This window comes from Oncorhynchus mykiss, chromosome 12, assembly GCF_057628025.1.
Source record: "Oncorhynchus mykiss isolate SJ-2025 chromosome 12, ASM5762802v1, whole genome shotgun sequence".
Lineage (NCBI taxonomy): Eukaryota > Metazoa > Chordata > Actinopteri > Salmoniformes > Salmonidae > Oncorhynchus > Oncorhynchus mykiss.
The window spans coordinates 93,704,898-93,719,302 of NC_143033.1; the positions used below are offsets into that span (position 1 = coordinate 93,704,898).

The 14,405-nt window shown below is 45.1% G+C and overlaps 1 protein-coding gene across 8 annotated transcripts in view; it reads right to left on the reverse strand.

Annotated features, from left to right (window-relative positions):
- Positions 1–237: 237 nt before the first annotated feature.
- The window catches only part of LOC110486946 (SUN domain-containing protein 1), a 48,171-nt gene continuing 34,003 nt past the window's right edge, over positions 238–14,405 (reverse strand). For all 8 annotated transcript variants that reach the window (XM_090194204.1, XM_090194201.1, XM_090194199.1 and 5 more), the window contains 15 exons: positions 13,509–13,625; positions 12,335–12,466; positions 12,137–12,230; positions 11,431–11,489; positions 10,886–11,070; positions 10,426–10,707; positions 9,154–9,246; positions 7,968–8,047; positions 7,331–7,475; positions 6,091–6,405; positions 5,503–5,587; positions 3,152–3,267; positions 2,630–2,797; positions 2,299–2,391; positions 238–2,099 (listed from right to left, as the gene is read on the reverse strand). In XM_090194204.1, coding sequence (XP_090050330.1) covers positions 1,983–2,099; positions 2,299–2,391; positions 2,630–2,797; positions 3,152–3,267; positions 5,503–5,587; positions 6,091–6,405; positions 7,331–7,475; positions 7,968–8,047; positions 9,154–9,246; positions 10,426–10,707; positions 10,886–11,070; positions 11,431–11,489; positions 12,137–12,230; positions 12,335–12,466; positions 13,509–13,625 — 2,081 coding nt within the window. In that variant the 3' untranslated portion in view covers positions 238–1,982. The remainder of the gene's footprint in view (positions 2,100–2,298; positions 2,392–2,629; positions 2,798–3,151; positions 3,268–5,502; positions 5,588–6,090; positions 6,406–7,330; positions 7,476–7,967; positions 8,048–9,153; positions 9,247–10,425; positions 10,708–10,885; positions 11,071–11,430; positions 11,490–12,136; positions 12,231–12,334; positions 12,467–13,508; positions 13,626–14,405) is intronic.

Consider the following 14,405-nt stretch of genomic DNA (forward strand, 5'->3'; position numbering starts at 1 on the left):
GCAGGTTTTAGTTTATTCCTTTCAATTAAGCCCTAGACAACCAGGGGAGGGCAGTTATTTAGTAATTAGTAAGCTTAACTCATCAATCAAGTACAAGGGAGGAGCGAAAACCTGCAGACAGTCAGCCCTCCATGGGATGAGTTTGACACCTGTAATCTAATGGTACATTTGCGCTCATCCTCTCCCTGCTGCCATTCCAAAACCACAATCCCCCCCAGATGTGACCCCAAAGCAGCATTTAAATAAAAAACCAATAGTCTTTATTAGGTAAAATATCACATGCACCAAAAGCTCTCCAAATGTAATTCTTTAGGAATATATTCTAAATGCGGTTTAGCTACCTCAGGATGAGAGCAGCGACAAAATAAACGAAAAAACATTTAAAAACAAATGAAAAACAAATCTGTACTGTCCCAAGATGTTTCCAAAATGCACTGAAAAGCTTTTTGATAAAAATACATTGCAGTCCTATCTTGCAGTAACTAATTATCTTAAAAATAAATAGGATCATGAAATAATTTTTTGTACATTTAGACTTTCTGGTCCACACAAAACTAATTTATAGCTACCCCATCTAGTTTTTTCCACAAATTGTGAGGACTTGTGCAACACACATTTCATTTACAGGCATCATTTGTCATTATTCTCAACTACAAATGGTAAAAGTCAAACATAATTACACTTACAATGGGTAATACAAATAATAGAAATATTGACAAGGTGTACCCTTTTTTCATAAAGCAACACTGATAAAATCTCATTCTTAAAAAAGGACCAACTATTAACAATGAAATATACAGATTACATTCCTGCAGGGAGTAGAAGGGATTATGCGCTATCCGGGATCCTTGGGATGGCCCTACCCTAAACTCTAACCTCTATCCTAACCCTAACCCTAACCTCAACTTCAAATGGGGTGATGTCAGAGTTGGGACATCCCAAGGATCCCCTTTTCCGGAGTAGAAGCTCTAGTAGAGGATGTTATAATGACTGTGCAAGGAGCAGCCAAACCATTGGCTCGCTGCACTAGAAGAAGCCAAACCATTGGCTGTCAGTCTCACTCTCATTAACACTCCAGTCTGGACTCCACAGAGCTTCAAGACCAAATCTTAACTTGAGATACACATGTATCAACTCATTAAAAGTCTGTCCATGTGTGTAACATTTTCTATAGGAGAGATAGAGCTTAGTTTTGACGGCTGTGTGGATGCATAAAGTCATGACGAACAGGAGTGTTGTAGAGTCCAAAGAACGGTAGTAGTCCTGTCTGTGTCTTGCGAGTGTCCACTGACCATGTTAGCTGGCCCTGCAGACTGACCAACCAACAGCAGCAGAGAGAAGTAGCTTTGTATCAAGAGAAGAGAGGCCTATACAGTGTCATGTAGGCCCAGTGTGTGTGAGGCCTATATAAAACGTCATTTAGGCCCAGTTCTGTGGCTTTGACCCTGAAATTCCATCAGAATCCACAAGGGGTTTTCAAAGAAAAATCCAAAATAAAACCTGATTAAAACACCAACCAAATCAGACAGGATGTGTAAGGAAATAAAAAGATGTGTGTAGTCCGTTTCATCTCGAGGTCACAGGCTCCTGTGGTTGAGTGAGAGCGGCAGAGGAAAACGCTCCTCCAAAAACCAAAGGGTTCTGACCTGGAGGGCTAATTCAGTGCAAGAGCAGGTTTAAGGAGGAGGGACTGGGACCGAGCTTCTCCTACCTTCACGCTTCTCTTCTCTTTCACATTCCCTGACATTTCATTACAGTCCATTCTTTCATTCTTTTACCATTTCAGTACTAAAACAAAAACCCCCTTGGACACATTCTAGCATAAATCAAACACCCATCCCCATACTTCTGAAGTCACTCGTTTATATCAGTCTCGGTTTTCCCGGCCCCCTCCATTTAGAAAAATATGTCCAGTATTATATACAGATATCAGAGAAATGCATATCATCCTGACTGGCAGTTCAAATGGCCGCCATCCTCCCTCACTGGATGCGTGGTTCTCCGTGGACTCTGAAGCGGTAGAGGCAGGTGTACTCGGGGTGACCCCAGTTGGTCAGCACACGCACCTCGATGATCTGGAAGGCCCTTTCGTTCTTCTCCTGGATGGAAGGGACATAGTGAGGAGTGATAAGTATTGAATCTCAAAGTATCAGATTTTTAAAAAAGATGATTTTTGACAAAGTAAAAAAAGAGCCAGAGAGAGGTATATAGTATGCAAGATGGTGAGAGGTGTTTTGTGTGTGTTTGTTGGCGTATGCACAGGAGTGTGTATAAATTGATGTCATTTCTTGTGTTTACCATGACAGGGAAGTTCTGCATTGAGTCTCCGTCCTCCTGGTAGGTGTATTGACCCAACAGCTTTCCCTCCTCCTGATACTCATCATCCAGACCCTGAAAACACACAGAAACCAGTCAGTGACGTCAGGCAGGAGACTGAGACCATAGATAGCCCATGACCAACAGAAGGCACTCCATGTAGTTGCTGATATTGTCAGTACGTGTGCGTGTGTGTCTTACATAGACAGTGTAGTTGCTGATTTTGCCAGTACATGTGTTCGTGTGTCTTAAGTAGACAGTGTAGTTGCTGATATTGCCAGTACGCGCGTGTGTGTGTGTGTGTGTGTCTTACATAGACAGTGAAGTTGCGCGGGGCACTGGCGATGTTGCCGGTAGGGGACAGGGCCTTGGGGATGTGCTCCAGACAGAAGGCTGTGGGGAGGATCCTCAGGGACAACCGGATGACCAGGTAACCATGAGAACCTTTAAACGCCCAGCAGTTCCCTGGATAAACATCAGGCTGAGGGAAGGGGAAAGGGCGATGGGCGGAGGGAGGAAGAGATGGTAAGACATGTTAGAGTCACTGATAAACGTCTCCACAAGATAATCCCTGTCCTGTTCAAATTTACAAGACTAATGACTTTAAACATTTACCATTATCTACAAATAAAAACACAGATAAAGAGGAAACAACGACCCCTGGTGGTGTTGAAAACGACAGCTTCTTTCTGGAATAACTATTGAATCAGTGTCTTCTAAGCAGCTCAGCAGCTATTCCTGGATTGCAGCTATTGTTGGAATGTGTTTTTATTTGTACACTGTGTTTGTGACCTGGAACAATAAAGCTTCTGAAGGTTTGAATTGGAGAGCTCACCTGGATGGCGACGCGGGGCGACTGGGAGAAGTACCAGAGGGGCACGCTGAACAGACTCATGAGGGCCGTCTTTGTCTCGTACGTCTCCGAGCAGCGCGTGCTTAGGATGCTACCGCCTGACCGCACAGACACATGACCATGTTACATCATTACCACAGTTCAACCACAATAGATTCCTTTCTATTTCTACCCCGGAAGACCACATTGGAAATACATGTCTTAAGGTTTATGAGTGTTATCTGCTGGGAATAAGTGGATCTTTATTTAATCAACCAATCAATCAATGAAAGAATGGGAGCAAGAAAGACATTCTTATTCAATCTTAGGTCAAAATGTATACGAGTCAGAAATCCTAATGCCTGAACCACAACTCTGTGGTGAGGAAACTGTATAGAAAAGCCATCTGACCATACACAGGGATAATGCAATGAAACACACAACATACAATAACATGATTCCATACTAACACACACATCAAAATAGAATCCACACAAGACAAACGTCAGACCACTCAGTTCATCTGGCCACTAATCTGATGTCTCTAATGGAGCCCTCTGTGCCTGTCCAATCCACACAGGCCATTATTAGTATGACAAACAGGCTTATTGTCCACGGAGCCAGACTACCTGAGCTTTGGTCTCTAATGCCCTACTACCCTCTTCACTACTGTTATACCAGTACCATTCATACTGAAATGGCACACTATTCCCTTAGTACACTACTTTTGACCTGGCACCCTATTCCCTTTATAGTGCACTACTTTTGTCCTGGTCAAAAGTAGGACACCATAGGCACCCTATTCCCTTCATAGTAGAGCACTATATAGGGAATAGGGTGCCATTTGGGACAAACTCCTCAGTGCTGGCTGCTTTATAGTTATGTAACACTAGGCTAGGATAATCCTTCCATTATAAACCCCCATCATGGAGCTGGCTGTAACCCACAGGATGGTTCTGAACCACAGGATGGTTCTGTTCATGGACATGTCAACAGGCTGGCTCTAATCCACAGGATGGTTCTGAACCACAGGATGGTTCTGTTCATGGACATGTCAACAGGCTGGCTCTAATCCACAGGATGGTTCTGAACCACAGGATGGTTCTGTTCATGGACATGTCAACAGGCTGGCTCTAATCCACAGGATGGTTCTGAACCACAGGATGGTTCTGTTCATGGACATGTCAACAGGCTGGCTCTAATCCACAGGATGGTTCTGAACCACAGGATGGTTCTGTTCATGGACATGTCAACAGGCTGGCTCTAATCCACAGGATGGTTCTGAACCACAGGATGGTTCTGTTCATGGACAAGTCAACAAGCTGGCTCTAACCCATAGAGTGGTTCTGAACCACAGGATGGTTCTGTTCATGGACAAGTCAACAGGCTGGCTCTAATCCACAGGATGGTTCTGAACCACAGGATGGTTCTGTTCATGGACATGTCAACAGGCTGGCTCTAATCCACAGGATGGTTCTGAACCACAGGATGGTTCTGTTCATGGACATGTCAACAGGCTGGCTCTAATCCACAGGATGGTTCTGAACCACAGGATGGTTCTGTTCATGGACATGTCAACAGGCTGGCTCTAATCCACAGGATGGTTCTGAACCACAGGATGGTTCTGTTCATGGACATGTCAACAGGCTGGCTCTAATCCACAGGATGGTTCTGAACCACAGGATGGTTCTGTTCATGGACATGTCAACAGGCTGGCTGTAACCCACAGGATGGTTCTGAACCACAGGATGGTTCTGTTCATGGACATGTCAACAGGCTGGCTCTAACCCACAGAGTGGTTCTGTTCATGGACATGTCAACAGGCTGGCTCTAACCCACAGAGTGGTTCTGTTCATGGACATGTCAACAGGTTGGCTCTAACCCACAGAGTGGTTCTGTTCATGGACATGTCAACAGGCTGGCTCTAACCCACAGAGTGGTTCTGTTCATGGACATGTCAACAGGCTGGCTCTAACCCACAGAGTGGTTCTGTTCATGGACATGTCAACAGGCTGGCTCTAACCCACAGGATGGTTCTGTTCATGGACATGTCAACAGGCTGGCTCTAACCCACAGAGTGGTTCTGTTCATGGACATGTCAACAGGCTGGCTCTAACCCACAGGGTGGTTCTGTTCATGGACATGTCAACAGGCTGGCTCTAAGCCACAGAGTGGTTCTGTTCATGGACATGTCAACAGGATGGCTCTAAGCCACAGGGTGGTTCTGTTCATGGACATGTCAACAGGCTGGCTCTAACCCACAGGGTGGTTCTGTTCATGGACATGTCAACAGGCTGGCTCTAAGCCACAGAGTGGTTCTGTTCATGTAAACTGAGTGAGAGGTCTCTCTTTACCTCCAGACTCCAGGGCGTAGTCCACTAGGCCCGTCCTATCCTGGGAGTAGAGTTTCAGGGCATTCTGGACGATCAGCTGCACTTGCTAGGGGAGAGAGAGGCAGAGGCAGGGACGGGGGGTTAGGATGTGTGTATGGTTGGATACCTTTTGCAGAGACTCTGCCATGCACCTCCACACACAGTGACTCCTAGTCTCACTGACAATCATGACCCCTTAAAGTAACAGTCATCATATAGTGAAAGTACATCATATAGGAAGGTGGTTTCCAAGACCCAAATTAAACCTACTCCTGATCCACTGTTCACAAAGCATCTCAGAGTAGTAGTGCTGAATGATCCAAGATCAGTTTAGCCTTTTAGATCATAACAGATAAGGTTATATGGTCAGATCCTAGATCAGCACTCCTACCCTGAGAAACTTTGTGGATGCGGGCCGTGAAGTCAAAAGCATGCTCTATGGAGAATCTGGGTCCAGGACACCGGTCCATCATGAAATAAATCATGATAATGAAGCCGTTCCTCTGATGACAGTGAGTAGCACTGGGTTAACGACAACAAAGAGTCCCTATAGTGGAGTGTGTAGTCTACCTCCTCAGACAGTCCCTCGCCCACGGCGGTGTGTTGGACACTCTGTGTAATAGCCTGGGTCTGCGTGATGATGACTGCAGCCCTGGCCTCAGCCTCCGTCCGGGCCTCGGCCCTGCTCTGCTCCAGCTGCAGCGACACGTTCCTCAGGATGCTGAGCTCCAGGTTGGTCAGGAGGGTCTGCAGGTCGGCCCCGCTCACGTAGCGCGACGACAGCCACTGGAGGAGTCCCTCGGGGATGTCTGGTTCTCCCTGGTGGGTCTGGTCGTCAGAGCCGTAGAACAGGGCCTGCAGCTCCCGCCTCACCTGGGCGGACACCTGGGAGGGAGAGGTGAGAGAGAGGGAGAGGTGAGACACATCATGTGTGAGGGGCTGTAACTGCAGAATACATATGTACATCATGTAGAAGTTCCATTCAGTAACAGCACAGTACAGGCTGTCATTTGGAAGAATGCCATTATATTACAAAGGTAATGTACAACTACTATAATAAAGACTGAGCTATATCAGCACAAGGTACAGTAAACACTAAAAGCAGTAAACAGACAGTTGTCTCCCATACTATAATAAAGACTGAGCTATATCAGCGCAAGGTACAGTAAACAGACAGTTGTCTCCCATACTATAATAAAGACTGAGCTATATCAGCACAAGGTACAGTAAACACTAAAAGCAGTAAACAGACAGTTGTCTCCCATACTATAATAAAGACTGAGCTATATCAGCACAAGGTACAGTAAACACTAAAAGCAGTAAACAGACAGTTGTCTCTCATACTATAATAAAGACTGAGCTATATCAGCGCAAGGTACAGTAAACACTAAAAGCAGTAAACAGACAGTTGTCTCCCATACTATAATAAAGACTGAGCTATATCAGCACAAGGTACAGTAAACACTAAAAGCAGTAAACAGACAGTTGTCTCCCATACTATAATAAAGACTGAGCTATATCAGCACAAGGTACAGTAAACACTAAAAGCAGTAAACAGACAGTTGTCTCCCATACTATAATAAAGACTGAGCTATATCAGCACAAGGTACAGTAAACACTAAAAGCAGTAAACAGACAGTTGTCTCCCATACTATAATAAAGACTGAGCTATATCAGCACAAGGTACAGTAAACACTAAAAGCAGTAAACAGACAGTTGTCTCTCATACTATAATAAAGACTGAGCTATATCAGCACAAGGTACAGTAAACACTAAAAGCAGTAAACAGACAGTTGTCTCTCATACTCACTGTTTCCTGGATTGTGTTCAGCTGCTCACATTTCCCCTGACATCCCATCACCCCCTGCAGGTCGCCCCTGATCCGACTCAGCTCCCCCTCCAGCCTCTGCACCTCCGCCAGCAAAGCAGCAGGGGCCTCCGGGTCCACACCCACACTGAGGCGGAGAAAAGAGAAAGCCAGAGAGATAAAGGGGGAAAGAGAGAGAAGTGTCTCTGTTACAATTGCTTAGGTTTGAAACATTTATCCAAAATCCCCCATTTTCCAGATATCCAGTTTGGAAGATTCCCTGATGTCTGGCTTATTACCTCCTGATTCCAGCAAGCTTCTAACCAACATTTCTGGTAAACAAGTTTTGAGAAATTGCCACAAATTTTGCAACCCTGGACTTGGCTCCACACTTTAAAAAATTAAATGTTTGCATGCTGTAAAAAAAAACGAACTCCAATACACTGGCTCTATTGTTTGATTTAATAATGGACCACTTAGACCAATGTTTCAGTTATAAGACATTAAAACATTGTGGGGAAAATGAAGAGAATCAGTGTGCAAGAGTTTCTTTCCCCATGAAATGGAGTGCAGGTGGAAACCGTAGAGAAGTTCTGCACTATATCATCTATGGACGTTAAGCCACCGCCCGTGAACCTACCTGACACGGACAGAGGCAGGGGCTGGTGTGGCTGTCTCCTCTGTCTCCTCCTTCCGCTGTTCCTGTTTCTGTTGCACCGCCTGAAATACAACCTCATTAAAATACAGTACAGTACTGTAATATAAATTCAAATGTACAGTACTATAATATAAATGAAAATGTACAGTACTGTAATATAAATGAAAATGTACAGTACTGTAATATAAATGAAAATGTACAGTACTGTAACAAAAATGAAAATGTACAGTACTGTAACAAAAATGAAAATGTACAGTACTGTAACAAAAATGAAAATGTACAGTACTGTAACACAAATGAAAATGTACAGTACTGTAACATAAATGAAAATGTACAGTACTGTAACACAAATGAAAATGTACAGTACTGTAATATAAATGAAAATGTACAGTACTGTAATATAAATGAAAATGTACAGTACTGTAATATAAATTAAAATGTACAGTACTGTAATATAAATGAAAATGTACAGTACTGTAATATAAATTAAAATGTACAGTACTGTAACATAAATGAAAATGTACAGTACTGTAATATAAATTAAAATGTACAGTACTGTAATATAAATTAAAATGTACAGTACTGTAATATAAATTAAAATGTACAGTACTGTAATATAAATGAAAATGTACAGTACTGTAATATAAATGAATGGCCAATAAGCTTCAATACAGCATGTGTTGACATGAACACTTTCAGCACGGGCATTATATGTCATCACAATTAACCTAAAAGGACAGGGACATGCTGACCAGATGACTAGACTTGTATGAGTGTGTGTCATACTGTATGTATTCAAATGAACTACCTGAGATGATGTATGTACGGACTGGTGCCAGAACCGGTATGTTCCTGTTTGTGTTCCTATGGGTGGGTAATGTGATGCGTGGGTCTTGTATGTGTCAATCAGTAATAAGCTTGTGAGACTGCACCTCAAGCTTAGCTGTTAGCCTGCTAAGATCTAGTGGTGTGTGTTCAGATGAGCTGTGGAGGTAACGTATGCTTCTGGATGGATGCATTTGATTTCACAGAGTTTAATTCATAGTCTGGTGTGCATTTCCCATAGACCATTTCCTCAGTCTCAACTGCCAGGACCTGTATGTTCCTGTATGTATTGGGATATGTAGGTAATGGGGTATTGTGTGTATTTCTCAGTAATAGACATTACCTCAGTTTTAGTAGCGAGGACCTGCAGCAGCCCCTCCAGCTCAGCTAGCCGTGTCTCCTGACTCTGCTCCTGCTGAACCCTCTGCTCTTCAGTCTGCACAGGAGAGAGGGAGAGAGGAGAAAAGGTCACCCAGAAGTAAAGAGTAAGGAACTCGGTAATAAGGAATAGGGGGTCAGTATGGAATGCTTACGAAGCAAAACGGACTGAAATCTGACCCTACATAAAAAGCACAAATCTGTACAGTTATCAATTAAAGTGTTGAAGCTCAACCCTCTGATCAGCCCTGCAACCAAGCTCCAACCCCATTCCTGCAACCAAGCTCCAACCCCATTCCTGCAACCAAGCCCCAACCCCATTCCTGCCACCAAGCCCCAACCCCATTCCTGCCACCAAGCCCCAACCCCATTCCTGCCACCAAGCCCCAACCCCATTCCTGCCACCAAGCCCCAACCCCATTCCTGCCACCAAACCCCAACCCCATTCCTGCCACCAAACCCCAACCCCATTCCTGTCACCAAACCCCAACCCCATTCCTGCCACCAAACCCCAACCCCATTCCTACCACCAAACCCCAACCCCATTCCTGCCACCAAGCCCCAACCCCATTCCTGCCACCAAGCCCCAACCCCATTCCTGCCACCAAGCCCCAACCCCATTCCTGCCACCAAACCCCAACCCCATTCCTGCCACCAAACCCCAACCTCATTCCTGCCACCAAGCCCCAACCTCATTCCTGCCACCAAACCCAAACCTCATTCCTGCCACCAAACCCCAACCTCAAGTCCCAACCCCCATTCCCAACACCAAGTCCCAACCTCAAGTCCCAACCAAGTCCCAACCAAGTCCCAACACCCATTCCCAACCCCCATTCCCAACCCCAAGGACCCAACCCCCATTCCCAACCCCTAAGACCCAACCCCCAAGACCCAACCCCCAAGACCCAACCCCAAGACCCTACCCCAAGTCCCAACCCCAAGTCCCAACCCCATTCCTAAACCAAGTCCCAACCCCCAACCCCAAGTCCCAACCCCAAGTCCTAACACCAAGTCCCAACCCCAAGTCCCAACCCCAAGTCCCAACCCCAAGTCCCAACCCCAAGTCCCAACCCCAAGTCCCAACCCCCAGTCCCAACCCCCAGTCCCAACCCCCAGTCCCAACCCCCAGTCCCAACCCCCAGTCCCAACCCCCAGTCCCACCTCCCAACCCCCAGTCCTATCAACATCTTTGTGTCCGGCCCCAGTCCCTTTCCCCTCCCCTGACAGCCATCCCTACCTGTGCCCTGTGTGAGGCCTCCTGCTGCTCCAGCTCTCCTCTCAGCAGGGTGATCCTGTGCTCCAGCAAGCCAGAGACCCAGGGACCCAGGTTGTCTCTGTCTGTCTGGCTGTCCAGCTGCTCCCTCAGGAGGGTGTACTGGGCCAGGGTGTCCCCGTGATGCTGCTCCTGCCTCTGGTCCCCCTGCTTCACCCGCTCCCACAGCAGGGTCAGACCATGCTCTACCCGCTCCAGACGCTCCAGGCCCTCTGTGTCCACGGTGACTATGGGGGGAAGGACTGGCTGTAGAGGGAGATACGGGATAGACAGAAATAAATGAGGGACACAGAAGTATAGTGAGAGGTTAGAGAGAGAACAAGAAAGCTTGTTTTAGTCCAACATTCACGAAGCACCATATTTGCACAATACAGACACAAATTGAGAGACGCCCTCAAACTTCTCAGGCGAGCTCCTCTCTTACCTGTGCCTGTGGGCCGGGGGTTGCTGTGGGGGTCTGCTCCAGTGGTGTGGCGGGGGTGGGAACAAGGGCAGGGGTCAGGATAAACGATGAGAGGGTGAAGGGGGACACCACTCTGGAGCGCCACTCTGTCAGGTTTATGGCTGGAAGGTAGGAGAGGAAACTGGACGGACCCCAGAACCACAACCCTGAGAGGAGAGAGAAACAGGGAAATGAATCAACAGGAACTACATTATGCAACAACCTGCCTGTCGTATATGTTTTTTTGTGTTTATGCATGAATTTGGGGATTTGATAGTAGCTTGTGGGTTTATGAATGCAAGTCCGTGCTTTTCTGAGTAGACTGTTAGTGTAGAAAGTACAGTGTGTAAAAGTGTTGTTCCACAGAAGGGCTGGTTCTGTAGCTGTGTGCCCAGTAAGAGTGACCTCGATCTGGGGCTGGATTTGGAGCAAGCTCTGGGGGGCTGGTTAACAGCTCTGGTGCTACACAGCTGACAGATCAGCGTGTTTGTGTGTGAAGTAGGTCAGGTGAGCACACTGTTACTCACACAGGAATATCAGGAAGGGAAGGAGGAAGAGGAGGAGCTTCCACATTCTGGGCAGGCACCTGAAAGACACACACACACACACACACACACAGAGCAGTGAGCAAAACACACCTGAGATACGCACACACACCGTCAAACATAACCTGATAAGACACTGTAACCTTTCCTTCCTCAGATGAGAGAAATAATTTAGTTAAAATCGTAATATCTAAAAGTCATGACTAAATAATTCAATCATCATATCTGGCATGTGCATCTATAATTGACAGAACCCATCTATCCTGACCCTTTGCTTTCATTATTTCATTTCATCTGAAGAAATGACAAATGCCTAAATAAAACCAAAATATAATTCAATCTAATTAAGATTTAACGTGTAAGACAGAGCCTGCATAAGAACAGTCAAATATTTATCAAACATGCACAATGATAACTGGTACAATGGTACAATGTAAACTTGTCCAATGACAAAAACCTGTCATTTTCCATTGCTAAACATTTGGCTGTTTTACTACGGTTTGCCCCAGATATCTGAAATGTCTCTGCTGTCAATCACATCAACCAAAAGTTACAGCCACAGTTAAATCTCCAACCTCCGATAACAAAGGACAATAGTAGGTCAATTAAAATCATCTACACAAGGATCTTTCTGAGAACTACACGGGCAAAAGTCACATGAGTTGGATACAGTAACGGAGGCTCTCACCGGGTCAGGAAGAAGACGTTGAACAGAGACATGAGAGACACCAGCTGGTACCAGCCTGTCCCCAGACACCACAACAACCGCCTGGCTGCTTTACCTGGGGGGGGGGGGGGAGTGGTTTCGTATGATATAAGAAAGAGCAACTGATATAACAACTAAATACTGATGAAGAGAGGATGGATGCAACACAGGGTAACTAACCTGGAGCTCCCAGGACTAGACACAGCACTGACAGCAGTCTCTGAGCCACTGACCGTACTGCTGACCCCACTGCTGACCCCAGCGCCAGGCCTGCCCTCACTACATAGTAACCTGGCTGGAGCAGACAGTAGCCTGGAAGGTCAGAACAAACACACAACGTTGAAGCTTTCATTAGAAAATGGTCTTTTTATGAAACTTTATGTGCTGCTATTTTGGCCAGGTCTCTCTTAAAAAGATAGGATGTTTTATCTCAATGTCAATGAGACTAACCTGTTACAATAAAGGTAAAAACCTAAGAAATCATAGTGATTCAATTCAGTAAATAGAGTGCTAATGACATGCTAATAACAAATGCTGGGCATTAGGACAATTCAAAATACTGAGGCTTCAGTTCACAACTGATTTCAGATCAGCTCTCTTGGGCCTAGTCCTGACCTCAGCCACTATCAGCAGTGCAACAAAACAGGTCCTAGACCCGTAGTGGAAGGTAGGGAAATGTATCTCCCCACACCCACAGTTTGTATAGAATTTGCATTGATGTCAATGAGAGATTCCTATGAAAAGTCTATGTGCGCAAGGTTCATAAAGCAAGGGTCGTATTCATTAGGCACCAAACAGAATCAAACTGACTGAGTCAGGGAAGGACTACCAGAACTTGTCCAATAAGAAATGCTTGTTTTTGGTTTCTGTTGCAGAACGTTTGCTACGGTTTGGACCGATCAATACAACTCTGATGTATGTGTATTAGGTCAGTAAGGAAGGAGGCCAGGGAGAGGAGGAAGGGGTTAACCTGTATGTGTATTAGGTCAATAAGGAAGGAGGCCAGGGAGACGAGGAAGGGGGTTAACCAGTATGTGTATTAGATCAGTAAGGAAGCCAAGGAGAGGAGGAAGGGGGTTAACCAGTATGTGTATTAGATCAGTAAGGAAGCCAGGAGGAGGAGGAAGGGGGTTAACCTGTATGTGTATTAGATCAGTAAGGAAGCCAGGAGGAGGAGGAAGGGGGTTAACCTGTATGTGTATTAGATCAGTAAGGAAGCCAGGAGGAGGAGGAAGGGGGTTAACCTGTATGTATATTAGATCAGTAAGGAAGTCAGGGAGAGGAGGAAGGGGGTTAACCTGTATGTGTATTAGATCAGTAAGGAAGCCAGGAGGAGGAGGAAGGGGATTATAACCTGTGTAAACTATAAGGGTCCACAGACCCCCCAGTAGACGGTGAGTTCTGGAGGTCTGTGTGTGACTGTGGACCAGTGTGTTGGTCTCCAGGTGCTGCTTCCCTTTACAGTCGTCACCTGAGCCAGACCACATGACGGATGGATGGCAGACAAGGAAAAGAAAACAAACAAAACAAAAAACAAATTAATGAAAAATGATGTCAAATTAAATGCAATAAACATCAACGCAACTCAGAGACAAAAAATGTCTATAACGTAACAAATCAGAAGTCAAATAAAAGTTCTAAAAAATGTATGAAATGTAAAAGCATTCAAATTAAATGAACAGAATAAAGAGGACAGTTTTCCATCTTCCTCAGTCAGAGGTGGTTTAACCTTCCAGTCGCCACCCAAGGCTTTTACTTGTGACATAAAGTTAAATACACTAAAGAGGAACAATGGGTACATACTGAAGATGCACAGGCTCATCTCCAGAATATTTTCATGTGTCTATTTTCAAAGGATGAAGCTAGGAACATTAACAACTTCATAGCTAAGAAGACTAAAACAATATGGAAGAAAAGGAAATGTATTTGACCAAAATAACCAATATCACTCCCTAGAAACACGACCTTATGGAAGAATCCTTGGACAGCTTTTCAGAATTCATCGATAAACTAGCCCACTTGGAAAACTAAAGGCAAGGACAGTTGGAGCATAACTAACAAAATTACAGTTAACAAAAATGTATGCTAAAGTATAAAGTCATGTTTAGAATTTATTATGCAAGAGAAAAATTCTGAAATTCTACAGCACAACAGCAAAGTCATGTCTAAAGTGTAAAACTAATAATGACTCCCTAATCCATGCTTTCTGAGAATGCTACAAAGTTTGGACGTTATGGGCGGAGCTAGAAAG